The 14,263-nt window shown below is 43.0% G+C and overlaps 1 protein-coding gene across 1 annotated transcript in view; it reads left to right on the top strand.

The window, feature by feature from the left end:
* Positions 1 to 14,263, top strand: part of GALNTL6 (polypeptide N-acetylgalactosaminyltransferase like 6) — a gene marked incomplete at both ends in the record, with an annotated part of 462,129 nt that overhangs the window by 445,055 nt on the left and 2,811 nt on the right. Inside the window, 2 exons of the mRNA XM_084264175.1 lie at positions 4,697 to 4,813; positions 11,075 to 11,224. Of these exons, the coding sequence (XP_084120301.1) occupies positions 4,697 to 4,813; positions 11,075 to 11,224 (267 nt within the window). The remainder of the gene's footprint in view (positions 1 to 4,696; positions 4,814 to 11,074; positions 11,225 to 14,263) is intronic.

Raw genomic sequence — 14,263 nt, 5'->3', positions numbered from 1 at the left:
ACTGGCTTTAAGTGCTGCTCAAATGAAAAAGGCAACATAACTGAACATTGCTAATGTCTTCTGAGAGCTACTGACACTTTCTTATTTGAGGTATTAAACCAGATGTTATAAAATCCTGTAGCACCAAGGTGCCACTCTCGTTGCTCTATGGGGGCACCCTAAGGCTAGTCCCAGCACCATCTCCACACTCAAGGATCTAACAGGTGACTGGATAGAATGTAAAGCTTTCTTTAGCTTCCAGTGCTTTCCTGCTTTGTGCTTTTGGTGTGGGCAGTTCCGTGCCACAAGGAGCATGCAGGCAGGTCCCCAGGACCCATGGGAGCCCCTCACTCCGAAGTGACCCTGGGTGACAACCTAGCTACCATGCAGGTAGGGCAAGGCTGTTGGACCCAGGACATCACTCACTACCTCAATGGTAAATCTTACAGGAACTCATTTGCCTTTGAAGAAAGTTGTAAAAGTTTAGAATTATCAGAGAAAATCGGTCAGTATACCCTCTGGGCCCTGGGAAGCTTTATTTCCCCCCTGTAATTTCTTTTTCAGCCTAAAATACATTCCTTTAAAAGGGAGGGGAAAATTCAGTTTGCTTGTGGTGGGAGGTTATATGCTGAGGCTTTTTCTTCCTTTAACATGGCATGTGCTAGTGTCTCCGTTACACAGCTCCTGCCAAAATGTTCAAAATTCTCAAAGCTGTCAATGGCCTGCAACCCTTCCTTTTCCTCCAAAGACTTGCTTTTCTGCCAAGAAGGTTATCATGGTAATCAACACATCCATTGCTTTCCAGTTTCTATTCCACACTTGCATACTAGTGACAAACATGATGCTTTTGAGAGTGTAGCGCTCGACCATCTTAATCTGCCTCTGCCCTAAGCAGCTTATTAAATCATCTAACTGCTGGCTTTCTGCAAAACTCACACAGGAATTTAATCAGAGGTCAAGTCATCTGAGACACCATATATTCTGAAATATGCAAACACTCTTTGGGACCCCCTGATATCTTTTTTTAAATTTCTTTTTCCTTCCTTGATAGGTGTCCAAAAATATCTTCTTTTTTTTTTTTTCTCCTCCTTGAATACCTGTCTATCAAATCAGCAGCTTCAAATACCATGAGGTAGCAGTGTCTTCTTCAAACCTAATGTCTAGGCTTTCAGGCCTTCTGTCCTCCCATGTTCCAGCTCCTGTTTTACGTCACATTCCTTTTCCCCCATTGCAGTGGCAGTGAGCTAAACTACTTCTTTTCCAAGCCAGGCCTATTCAGGGGAAAAATCTTTTTACACGTGCTGGCTAACTTAGAGAAAGGAAGTTGTACTTTTAACATGTATTAACTATCATAAAACCCAAGAATTACTGCATCTAGGCTTATGCAGGAATTTTTCCTTATAGATTCATAGAATCATAGAATTATCTTGGTTGAAAGAGACCTTGCAGATCAAGTCCAACCCTCATCCTAACCTGCCAAAACCACCTCTCAACCTTGTCCCTAAACACTACATCTACCCGTCTTTTAAATACGTCCATGGATGGAGACTCCACTACTTCCCCAGGCAGTTGTTCCAATGCCTAACAAGAAGTTTTTCCCAAGACCCAGTCTAAACCTCCCCAGCACAACTTGGGGCTGTTTCCTCTTGTCCTATCGCTTGTCACTATGGAGAAGAGGTCAGCCCCCACCTCTCCACAACCTCCCTTTGGATAGTTGTAAAGAGCAATTAGGTTTTCCCTGAGCCTCCTCTTCTCCAGACTAAACAGCCCCAGTTCCCTCAGCTGCTCCTCATAATAATCATTATCCAGTCCCCTCACCAGCCTCTTCGCCCTTCTCTGGACATGCTCCAGCATCTCAATATCTTAGTGTGGGGCCCAAAACTGAACACAGTACTCCAGGTAGGGCCTCATTTAAAGCACGGAAGTCAGCTGCTACACTGTCAGAAACCCTGCTCCAGTGAAACATCTTGTTATACATCTTGTTTCCCAAGCATTGGTATAACACTGAAAAGCATGCACATCCTTACTTGGACACCTCCAGAGTAGAAAAGGGAGAAAACAAGCCCCTTTGACTTTGTATTCAGTGCTTGTATGCCTCGTCTGCTCTTTACTAGGGCTACAGGGCCTGTAGTCTTAGTATTTAGGTCCCAACATTTGTTAGGACGGCATTTCAAGAACTAAACATGCATAATGAGTTACATCTAGTGTCCTATGCTGTATTTGGAAATGTGTTTCATTCTGAAAGAGCCTTCAAGTTCACCACTAACCACCCTTGTTAGTCCACACAGACTCCTCCAGAGTGTGCTTTTCCCATACCCTTATTTGTCTGTACAAATGAAGGCATTTAAGGCTGAGAAAATACGCTGCGCATGGGGTGACTCAATGGCCTGCCTGTGTGGGTGATAGCATCTATCTCCCCTTCATCCCAAGTCCCTACAGTTGCACAAATAAGTGTTGGAAATGTGAGTGTAATAGGAGCACTAGCTATTTCTTTGCTGGTTGTAACTCATAACCTTAAAACTTTTCAATCCGTCGTGCTGCGTGACTGGAGACAAGACAGTTCAAATGCACGTTGATGTGTAAATAAGAAGAAAAGCCTCTCCTCACTGTGCTGCTTTTCTTCCTCCATGCGTGAAAGGACCTTAGGGGATTTGTGGTCTATGTGGCACTGGTGCTCGGCAGAACATTCCCCATGGCTCTGGCAGCAATGCAGTGGCTCCATTGGATGTCTAGCAACCGCCAAGGCCACACAGAGACGCCAAAGAACAAAAGCACAGACCTGGCTGAAACGCCCGTATTACAAAAAAGAAAATTAAAAAACAAACCACAACCCCTCTGCAGTTGCAAAGAATGATAAAGCACACACAAACAAAAAGGATGGGCTAACATGTAAGCTGGAACAAACCAGAGGGAAGACTAATTCAAGGAACCCTTTCAGGAGCGAAGAGGAGAGGAAATAAAAACCAGAGGAGACATATTCCAGCAGCGAAGGAACTAAATGTCACTTCAGCTCAAGCCTCCTCCAGAAACGCAGCAAACACGTTTACTGCAGTAGTCCAAATGAGAATGGGAGGGAGCGATGCCATTGAGACAAAATTATGAAAGCCCTTTAATCCTGTAAGCATTCATTGGGCACAGAGTGTATTCACTGTCATTTTGCAATTCTGAATTGCATAAATACACCCCAATTATTAATGGCAATTGTTAGCAGCTCCATTTTAATTAGCTCACAGGCCGTAAGAACAGCATTGATGTATCATTTAATTTTGAATTAGGCCAGTAATCTTTATTTATACGATGTAAATTTAAGTGCACTGAGAAGTAATTCAACGCTCTCAAAAAATTAAGACTTGGGGTAGATATTTCACATGAAGCTTTAAAAATATAAAACTAAAATCTCTTCACCTCATTATTCTTTCCTGTCTCTTTTGCTGACTGATACAAAAGTGAAGGCAGGGTTGTTGAGAACCAATTCTTCCGTTTTTCAGCTAACCTGACTCTGTACTGTGAGACCCAGTGCTGGGTTTCTGCATCTGGTTGTGCATATGAAATGCCGGTGTTTTACCTTATTTATAGCATTTTTATTGTATTGAAATAAGAAAAAAAAAAAAATCCTGAACTGGGCCTATGCATGTTTTGGAAGAATACTCCTTGGAGTGCCAGTGAAGGCTTGGAGGTTCTTGGAGCCAGTTACTCAGACTGATGCTCCCATCATTTGCTGGATCTGCTCTTTTCTAGGCAAGACCAATGCAGCTCCTAAAAACCTCTGAAGGTGACATTTAAAAAAAAAAAAAAAAAATCCCAATTCCTGTTTCCTTCCCATCTGTCTAAACCTTTGTTAGAACATGGTGAACAGACTCAATTCGGGGCCTTCAGAATCAGAAAAAGAGCAGACTAGCTCTCTTGTGTGTCTTACAAGCACGAGGATTGGAGGATTGCCCTTCCTTGCAGCGTTTGGTGCTGTGGTGAGGAGTTTCCCGTTGGGTGTGTGCAAAGTATGCAGTATTAGAGAGTGGCAATGCTTGTATTTGTCTAACCACAGTGAAATGGAAAATTACAGGTGTCAACTCTATCTCCTTTCAGCATCTAGCTTTTCTGTTGTTGGTTGGCTTGTGGTTGTTTTATTTATAAATAAGGATCAAAGTGGTGTCCAGAATGTCAAAATATGTACATGCTTATAGATAAAGAATTTGTGTACATCTCCATGCACTTATGTGTACTTTGGTTACTCCGTTTCCATGTATCCTGTTGACAAGGAATTAATGTTTTTTAAGAAATCCCCCTCATTCTGAGGGTACCTAGAGGACTTTTCATAGCCCAGCTAAGGTACTTGAGGAGAAATGTGTATGTAATTACAAAACAAAATTGGGATTTTCTTCTTTCTGGTGGCAGCGAGCAACCTACTCCTTTTCAACCCTGTCTTCTAAGAAGACAGCAGTGGTACCTAACTGGCAGTTCTCACGGTTGCAGATCAGTTGTTATTCGGTTACTTCAATCTCAAAAATGAGCTTTTCCTTTTAAGAATAAGGTGTGCTGCAAGGTCTTTGCAGAAGGCATACAGACAGCACAAGGGAGGAAAGAAAAAGGAAGCCCCACTGCTTTCCTGTAATCAATGGTTAGTCTGGAGCCCTTCAGAGCTAAACACCGAAGCCCCTAATGTTGGAAGCTCTATTCTGCAGCCTAGTTTAATGTGAAGTGTTGCTGCTTGGTTTTGCAGATCCGAAATGTGGCAGCCAACCTCTGTGTGGACAGTAAGCATGGAGCCACGGGAACTGAGCTGAGGCTAGACATCTGCGTGAAGGATGGCTCAGAACGGACGTGGTCACACGAACAGGTATTTTAGCTGCAGAAAGAGGAATGTGGGGTAAAAATGTTTCTTCTCTTTTCCGGTTTGTGAGCATTTGTCTGAGGACTCATCCTTTTTCTAAGGCAAAGCAGGGCATAGAAAAAATTTGTGAATCATCATTGACCTTAATGGGTTTTAAAAAGTGCTCTGTAAAATAACCTCAGAAACTCCAGCTGCAGTCTGGGTTGTATATTATTCTTAACTTCCAACAGGGATTGCAATGACCACAGAGCATCCTGATCTCACCCGCTGTGTCATAAAAATATGTTGATTTTAGTTCAGTTACCTGAAAATATTTTAAATACAGTACCTGGGCTTGTAAAGCTCTAGTGGTTGTCTGCTTCTATGCTTTCATCTCAATAAGCTCGATAAGCAGTTATATTTTAAACTAATGTGAGGTATAAGCGAGATAAATGGGTAAAAGCTAGAAAGAAAGAGTTCACAAAGACAAGGGATGATAAAGACTCAGAAAAAGCTTTTATCTAGGTCGGTTAGGTAGAAAAATGTTAGCTCTCAGGAGCGTAGAGGAAGAGAGCTCTGATTTGTACTCATTGTGGCTCTGAGGGTCCTAGGAAAGGGATCACGACCCACAGGCTGTGGGTCTGGCCAATGTGAGTGAAGAGAAACCGGATGAGAAGTGCAACCTAACCATTTATTAGCAATTTTAGTGTATGTGCCTTTCACAGGGCAAGGTCCCAGACTAGAAAAATTTCCCAAAGCTGAGGAGAAAAATTGACCTGGCAGTCGCACATGACACTTTGTAAAAGCTTAAAAGCTCAGGAGAAAGGAGTTCTGAGGGGTATTTGAAGTGCTGAGGTCAAGAAAGCACTCTCTGAGGATACAGAGAAATGTAGGGGGAGAGGTGGAAGTAAATGAAACAGGGAAGCTGAAAGATGATGACAATTTAGGTAAGTGCCAACATGGGAAAAGGAAAGTTGCTGAAAGAAGGCTTCTTCACATAGCTATCAAAGGTACAGCACAGTGGTAGGATGCTGGGGCCGAGTGAAGGTAATCCTGTTTTGCTTATGAAAGTCATCCTGTAAGTGATAGAAGCTCTCTGCTCCAGACTAGAATATCACGGGGGTTTTAAAATTTGCAAACCTAAAGAGCTCCAAACCCGCCTTTTAGAAGGGAGGGAGTCTGAAGCGAGGCTGCCAGAGATGAGGAAAAAGAAAGGAGGGAAGAAAACTGGACGGAAAACTGCGAGGAGAAAATATTTTAACAGGCAAAGCATAAGAAAAGAGACTCGAAATATCCTTCGAAGGAGTACATTCCTGGAGGAGGGTGAAGAAGGGATGTAAAGCGAGAGGGATGTTGGGGAGGAATTCCGGAGCGTTGCTGTGGTTGTGATCAGGAAGCTCCCGGTCCCTGCCCGTGACAAAAAGTGACTTCGTTAGAACGGAGCGCAGAAGCGGGACGAGGAAGCCTGCGCACAGCCGGGCTTGCGGTGCGCTCCCGGGCCAGCCCGAGTGACTGCTGCCGGGCGGGCGGGGCACAGCGCGGACCACCCGGCTGCGGGGAAGCGGACGCGCGGGGGCCGCGCTGCCACGCCCCGCGCCGTGCCGCTTCTCTCGCCCCGCGGCGGGCCGGGGGCTGCGAGTCGGCGGCTCGGCAGCAGAGGGCAGCTCCGGACAAGCGGAGTGCAGGGACACCCAAAGGCAGCTTGATGAACTGGCAGCTAGCTGTTCCCCCACTTCAGCCCGCAAAACAATCCCTTATCTCTTGTTTCCACTCGCTTGTTGGGGTGATTTGGGGGTTGTTTTGGGGGGTGGGGTTGTTTTGGGATTTGTTGTTTGCTTGTTTTCCCCAGGAAGGGAGCACTGCATTTAAAGGTTGTTCTTCCTACTCGTAGAAAGGCAGTTACTAAGACTTTACCCACCTATGAAATTAGAATTTATTTATAAACAATGTATAAAACTATAATAGAAGTTATTATAATGAGCACATACATGCAATTCTGCTTTCTCTCGGAAGGGAACCTTATTTTCTAAAGAAAACAGAAGATTTAGAAGAAAGAGATGATTTTGTGTCTTACCTTACCAAATAAAGGATCTGGCAAAACATCTACTGCTGTATTGCTGGGCAAGTTTTTGTGTGCATAATTTTAGTGGTGGTAATATCCCCATTGGTTTCTGGATTGATTTAGAAAAAGAAAAGAGAAACTAACTTTACTCAAGTATTCAGACTCCTGGTATTCACCTGACTGATAGATTTCGAGAGTGGGTTTGTGCAAGGTACAGATTTTAAAGATACCAGTTGTGAAAGAAAGGAAATCTTTACAGAATCTTATCAGCAGAAAGATGATACAAACAAGGAGAAGGGATGTGATCTTCCCCTTGTACCACAGTGAACTGTGAAGATTAACTTTGTTAACGAGTGTTTGGGAACAACTGCACAACACCTGGTCAACCCTCAGAGAGCTCCCCTTTATTGCTTAGATCTTCTTGAATTTGTTCCCTATGTGATTTCTACATATGCTAGCAGAAACTAGCAGTATTAGTGAAAATGTCAAGCGTTTTACTATTATATTTCAAATAGTGTGGATCGAGGCTGAGCTGCTCTTTTAACTTCTGGTATAAATTTACAGGGACTTCAGTGGCAAGATACAGTGGCTCGATGTGACTAGCACTGCAGGTGTCAGTGCTGACACTTGAGAGAGAGAGATGGTCCTTGTGCCACTTGATTTATGTCATATTACTAGAGCAGGAATTAAAAGCTGACAGTCTCAGCAGCCCCTTAGCATCCCCCAGGAAAAGGAGGAGGCTGTCCACCCCAGGGCTGTGCAAGCTGTGTATGAAAGGTTCATGGGGCACCTGCAGGCTTTCTGTTGAACAGGAGCAGGGTGGGAAGTGAGGATGAGCACCACTGTGCTTTCTGGAGACTTCCCCAGAATTAAAAAACAAGGTGGAAGGAAAGGGGCAGGAGGATGGCACAGCGTAGCGTTCTTCTCAAGTTCTCCAGCCTGGCCAGGGAGTAGGTGGACAAGCATCACCTCCAACGCAGCCCAGCAAGCAGCCATGCAGCCCGCCCAGCTCTTTCTTCTCCACTTGGACATATACTTCAAGTCAGAGCCCAGGCCTGAAACATGGTGTCTCATCTTTGTGCAGGACGCGTGTCGTCCACTCAAGTATGATGCTATAGTCAAAGCACAATGGACCCCAGCCAGGCAGTGAGTACCTGAACAATGTTGACAGGCTGGAAAGTGCCGGTAAGTATCAAAAGGGCCTTTGTCTGATAGATGGTCCCAAGCCAAGGGCTGTATCAGGCAATCATTTTTTCAGGCCTTGTGCCAATTTTAAATAAAGGTGGAGAGCTGTGTTTTCCCCAGTTACTGAGTGATAGGGCCAGGCTGCATGAAAAGCTGAAGCATGAGGGTGGAGGGGTTGCTTGGCTGCAAGCACAGAGGATGGGGCTGTGTTTTACAGGCTCTGTGGCATGAGAGGAGTGGAGGAGGAAAATGAGCATCGGCTGAGCCAGGGCAGAGGGTTTCTTGGGTCCAGCAGCGAACAGTGAACAGCAGCCCCACAGACCAAGGGTAAAGAGCTAGCCTGCTGTTTGTTAATAATGTGCTTGGAAATCTAGGTGCATCCTTGTTTCAAATCAACAAGGAGACAGGAGTGAAGGAAGGGTACAAATCTTACGTCAAAGTAACAGCGAAATCCAAAGTGACAGGTGGTGGGAAAGTGGAGCATCACGTACTCAGGACTTCAGCTAATAGAATGTAGCATTGTCGCACATTATGCAGAGGAAAGATAATTTTTATATCAACCAGAGAGAATTTGCTGTGTAATGGAGGATAGCATAGAACTGTGAGATTGGAAGAACCATAGACCTTCAAACTTTATCTGTAAGTACAAGATTTTAGTATGAGTTGGATGCATAGAGAAGTGTAATCTTTTTTCCAATCCATTTTTTTTTCTCTTCTCCCTCCCAATCCTAAAACTGCCCAACAAGGTTTCTGGCCTGACAGGGTTGATTTTATAATAGTAACACAGGGAGAAGGCAGACTTGTTGATTTATAAATGAAACTGCTTTACGAAACTGGAGGCTAAGAAAGAGGAAAAAGCATCTGTGCTAGGCTAAACATTGAGATCTCACAGTACACAGACCCTGGTTTTCAGTGGAAGGGGATAAAAAACACCCCAATCTGTTGCCATGGCTTGGCTTTCAAACATGATGCGACCCTGGAGGTCCTGTGGAAAGGGCAGTGGGATACCCTGGGTCAGTACAATCTGATTTAAAGGCTAACTTGAACTCTCACGTGTACTGATGCATTCAGTGGGGTAGCAGTCCTCAGGCCAAGGTCTGAAGAACAGCAAGAATTGGCCCCACAGCTCATCAGTCTTGCATAGACTGAGAAATTCAGAGAGTCACCCACTGGGAAGGATGAGGAAAGTCTCACAAGAGGATCTCTCTTGTGTGGTGGTGATGAGAGCAAGAATATAGCAGAACCACTGTTCCACACCATTCCTTTAGGTATTTGTTATTCATCACTTTGAGCTCTAGGTTTATTACTTGGCTGTAGGAAGGTAAAGGGTAAGAGAAAGAAAATGGGTTTTGCTGGGTTTTCCTTAAAGGAAAATTGTCTCCGGCTTCTCTTTTTCTAAAGAAACAGCATCTTGCTTCTGTCTGTGCTTTTGAAATGATAAGTTATCTTTGTAGGGAGTCCATGATGCTGCTTCCAAGAAACATGAAGTGGAAAAAGACTTAACCTTTTGAAAAGCAGAAATTGCTTTGAAAATGAAGTTAAAGCTGTCCACTGCATTTTACTGCAGATAAATGTAAAATGCACTCTGTGAGAAAGAAGAAATAAGCAGGACACGGGGGCAGATTAAGAAAACGCTGCCTAGAAAACCTGTTGTAAAGAAGTAAATAAGGAGCAACTACAGTTAACTGAGAGAACAAGGGCTTACAATATGACACACCACAGAAAAAAAAAAGGGCAAATATTATAGTATTTTGTGCTTCCACACCAAGGGAAATGGTAGCACCTCTCAAATGTGGCATTTGGAGCATTGAAGATGCAGCATTTTTGCAAGATGCATCTTTTAGGAAGCCCACGGAAAGAAGATGCTATCACAATGAAAGGATTAAAACCTGGCAACCACAACAGAAGTATTCAGGATCAGACCCACATGGCATTTAGTGTCATTTGGATTTGTAGATAATGGTTGTGTCAAGGACCAAAAGGACCTGAGATGAGGTTGCTGCAGTGCTGGAGGCATTCTGGCTTCTCCAAGAAGCAAGTCGGAGTGCAGTTCCACGTGAACCATCACAGCCAAACAGTTTCCATCAGCAAAGTTTGCTCGTTTAAAGAGAGCTTCACTTTCTCAATGTTGTGTTTAGGTTTATCCTATTGAAAATCAAAAGTCATGCAGAAAGCTGAAGAACAGACCTGACACTGAAAAAGAAAGAAAGAAAAAACGCCTCCCAGCTCTCGGCAGAGCTCCTCGGTAGCAATTTACAATCTGCAGCCTGTTTTCTGCAAGCAGTGGTCCATGAGAAAGGAAAATGCACTCTGCATCTTTAAATCTGCTGCTGTCAGACCTGTCACCTCCATCTGATGATTGAAAGAGTGCAGTGTCCCAGCATCATCTCAGACAGCTGGTGTCTGATTGAGAAGGATTCCTCTATTAACTGTGAGCCTCCATGGCTCCTCTCAGGCAGTAAGGAAAAGAGCTTTAACAAGCTGCCTGTAGCTCACAGGGTTTGCAGCAGAAAGATGAAGATTGTTTAATGTGTGTCTTTTGGGGGGGTGAGGGAAGGTGGATATACTAACGACATCCCATATAAGCAGAAGGAAGCTGTTCATTAAACATGGGAAAGATGCTGTGATGGGAAGATCTCTCTAAGTAGCATCCTCAGACCCAAATGAGAGGTAGAGAGGGGTCACTAGCAGAGGCTAACAGAAGTACCAGGGAGCTGCAGTCCTGGTGTGTACGAGTGCTTCTTTAACTAAAGGCTTTAGTACAGTATATCCTTTTTCCTCTCCACAGAACTGTCACCAGAGACTGTTTTTTCTTCCCTACCATAGGGATTGTACCTTCCTGGGGTATATTCCACATCACCACTGCCATACGGTAATTAAGGCAATTGTCATCACTTACTCATACACAGGCAGTATCTCGTTTAATCAGCAGTAGGGATGCGCGGAGTAGGGAAACACGCATCAGGCTTTTTCTGTGGTTTTAAATGTGGGGTTTTTTTTCACTAGTAATACATGATTGCATTGCCTGGTTGTTTTTCTAGCTCTTCACCTTTGGTTGGAGGGAAGACATCCGCCCCGGCGAGCCACTTCACACCAGGAAGTTCTGCTTCGACGCCATTTCGCACAGTAGCCCCGTCACCCTCTATGACTGTCACGGGATGAAGGGAAACCAGCACTGGAGCTATAGGAAGGTTGGAGCCACTCTGGGGCATCTCAGAGGTTCAGACTGTCTTGAGCCTATATTCAGTTCAGCGCAGGCTGGTGTTTTCCCATCAGAGAAGCTTTGTTTTAAAACCCACCCCATCTTATTCCAATTTAATTTTGTGGGAATCTCTCTGGAGTATGTTCATTCTGAGCTTTCAGCTATTTAGGTCAAATTTAAATGAAAATGGATCTGATCCAGCTCAGAGGATTGTCTGTGTTGGATCTGTTCCTTGAAAGGTGTTTTACCATCCTGGCACTTCAAGATGCTGGTGTCATTTTAACAGAGGCTCTGTTGGAAATATTTTCATCCAATGTGACAGCACCAAGAAATGCTGCTCATGAGTTAAATATTATTATTTTACTACATTTTAAAGATTACAAGTGGCAGAAAACCCTGCCTAAAAATAAAAAAATACCCAAAACAACCCAACATTAAAAGCGCTGTGCTGTAAGCCCAAAGAAGGCAGGAGTTTTAGGTTTTTTACAAACTAAAGATAAGCAGCTTAGGCACCACTTTGATCTGCTCAGTTTCAGCCCATTTTATAAATCACTGGAAACAGGAGGTCAAGCTAAAGACTGTCAGAGCTTCATTGAGGGCAAAGAAGTCCTGGTAATGCTGTTGTTAGGTTTGGGGGGTTATTAAATGGTTAATCAGCAAGCTGCACTGATTAAACATTTCACTAATTAACTCTATTCCATGCAGGGTAAGGACATGCTTGTCTCTGAAGTGCTGAGGGTTCCTCTGGCACACCCTCCCTTTTCTGTGGCTCTTGTGCCTTGCTTAAGCTGAGGCCAAAGTGCCAGGCGCTGGACTTTGCCGGATGAACTTCAACACAGGTCTCTAGTTTGAAATTACGTGTTGTAGAAACCAGAACCCTTAAAAACAGCTTTGCCCTGACCCTTTTTCTGAGCTTCTACTTAACTAGCCTGTGCCTTTTTACCCTGTCTATGTTGCAGTTGGAGAGCCACCACAAGATTTTTCAGAAGCATAATCCCTTTGAAACTGAGGTATTACCTGTAATAAAGTTAGAACGTGTGTGGGCCAGATATTTTGAGGATATAAATTGCTGTGGCTGTATTGCTGCATATCTGGCTTTATAATGCCATAATAATACCTTCTTGCTTCAAAACCCTTCCAATTTATCTTTTTGCCTACCCAAGCTGCAAGAAAGAAGCATTCATACCCTTAGCACTTCATTGGTGCCTAATGTAGTCAGTTCATAAGACAAAATGTGGGTCTAGAGCTGCCCTCTCTAAGGCTCATCACCTTTGATGTGGACAGAATACAGCAGATAACTTAAAAAAAAAAAAAAGACATTTGAAAAAAATACACAGTGTGAGTTCTATTAAATCCTTGGCACAGCTTCATTTTTCATTTCCAGAAGGCTGACAGGGCTCATATAAAATTTCTCAGCGCAAGGCAGGCATTTCCATCTCAGCACGAAACACCACAGAAATTTTGTTATGATGGAAGTACTGACACAGCCTTAACTGTAATACCAACCTGACAGCAGGCTGATTAGTTTGCATAAACCTTCAAATTAAGAAACTGCTTTGGAATAATAGAATTAGGTACATGTGGTTTTCTCTAGGTTTCAGTTTAGTTTGGCTACACATTTAGTAATTTTTTATCATTTTGCATAGTCTATTTCCTCATACACAGGGCAGACTTACATTAGAGCTATACCAACAAAATCTTAATATAGTTTTGAGAGCATCCTGGCCACAGGATTTATAGTGTTTCCCAAAAAGAAAGAAACTGTACAAAAGGATGTTTATATGGGTTTAACTGCATCTGTACTAGAGCCTTTTACCTAGAGGATGATGTGCAGCTAAAATTGCACCCTAAATAAGTAAGAGGAGTGGTCTGGTTAAACAAAACATGCCCCCTTTCTAAAAAAAGAAAAAAATTCTGCAACTCTGTTCCATTCTCTGCACCACCTCCCGATGCCATAGCTTCCTGATGGGCACGCATCCATCCTTGTTTATCTAAACTCTTAATGTGAAGTGGTTTTTGCTGTGCTGTCATGCTGTTCCTCTACAACTAAAAGATAAGAGATTTTTATTCTTCTAAGGGTGAGCTTCTTCTCATGATCATTTACATCCTCAAGCCACTGGTAAGAAGAATTTAGGTCTGTGAAGTGATTACAAAGTGCTGCAAATACGGTTTGAAGCCAGGCACTGGTTTTAGATTCTGTACTCTCATAGCACAGAAAAACCCAACAACCTGTATTCAGATACTGACAAATGAAAACAGCTTAAATATTTTAGTGGCAAGCAGAATATATTAATATTTTACTTCAAATAAGCAGAGTTCTTCTGAAAAAATATCCAGCTTATGTCCATTACATGTGCTTTGTGTCTCATTGGAGTGCAGTCTCAGGGCATGCTTACTGGATTCTTTTCAGAAGAATGAAACCAAAAATACCACTAATAAACACACGTCCAAAACCTACTCTTATTTCCTGTACTGCTACATGTTAAACTAGATCCAAGCAACTGTTTGAAAGTCTAGTAAGTCTGTGATAATAAATAATGAAATTTTTTTTAGGACTAATGTGAATCAGCCAAGATTACCTTTAAGAAATGACTTTAAGAAGCGATGGAGTAGAAAGTATCCAAGTAATACCATTAAGAGTACTGTGGGTTGGACATAGACTAAAGTTAGTTTAATATTGGCTCTGAGATTCCTAAATATGCCAGAACCAAAAATTTACATTTCTCCCAGTGAAGGAATACACCTCTGGCTTTCAGTGTAGCATCATTCTGGGTTCACAGAACTAATGTATTCATTAGTTCTGATAAAGTAGGATTCAATTTATGTTCTCTAGTCCTAGTATTGCTATTTGTAGGGCACAGGTATCCAAGAGGGGTCTCATGTAGAAGGTCTTTAAAAAGAAAAAATTGTACAAAATCGAGTTCACTACTGTATAATTCTACCCTGAGTCTAGTGATGATGATAGATGCTAGACAGACAACGTCAAAACCCATGCTCAGAACAGCATGGTTTGCTCATGCTCTTCTGA

Source organism: Gallinula chloropus, assembly GCF_964237585.1.
Source record: "Gallinula chloropus genome assembly, chromosome: 4".
Classification (NCBI taxonomy): domain Eukaryota; kingdom Metazoa; phylum Chordata; class Aves; order Gruiformes; family Rallidae; genus Gallinula; species Gallinula chloropus.
Note: the sequence above shows the minus strand (reverse complement) of the source record. Positions and strands in the feature narration are given on the sequence as shown.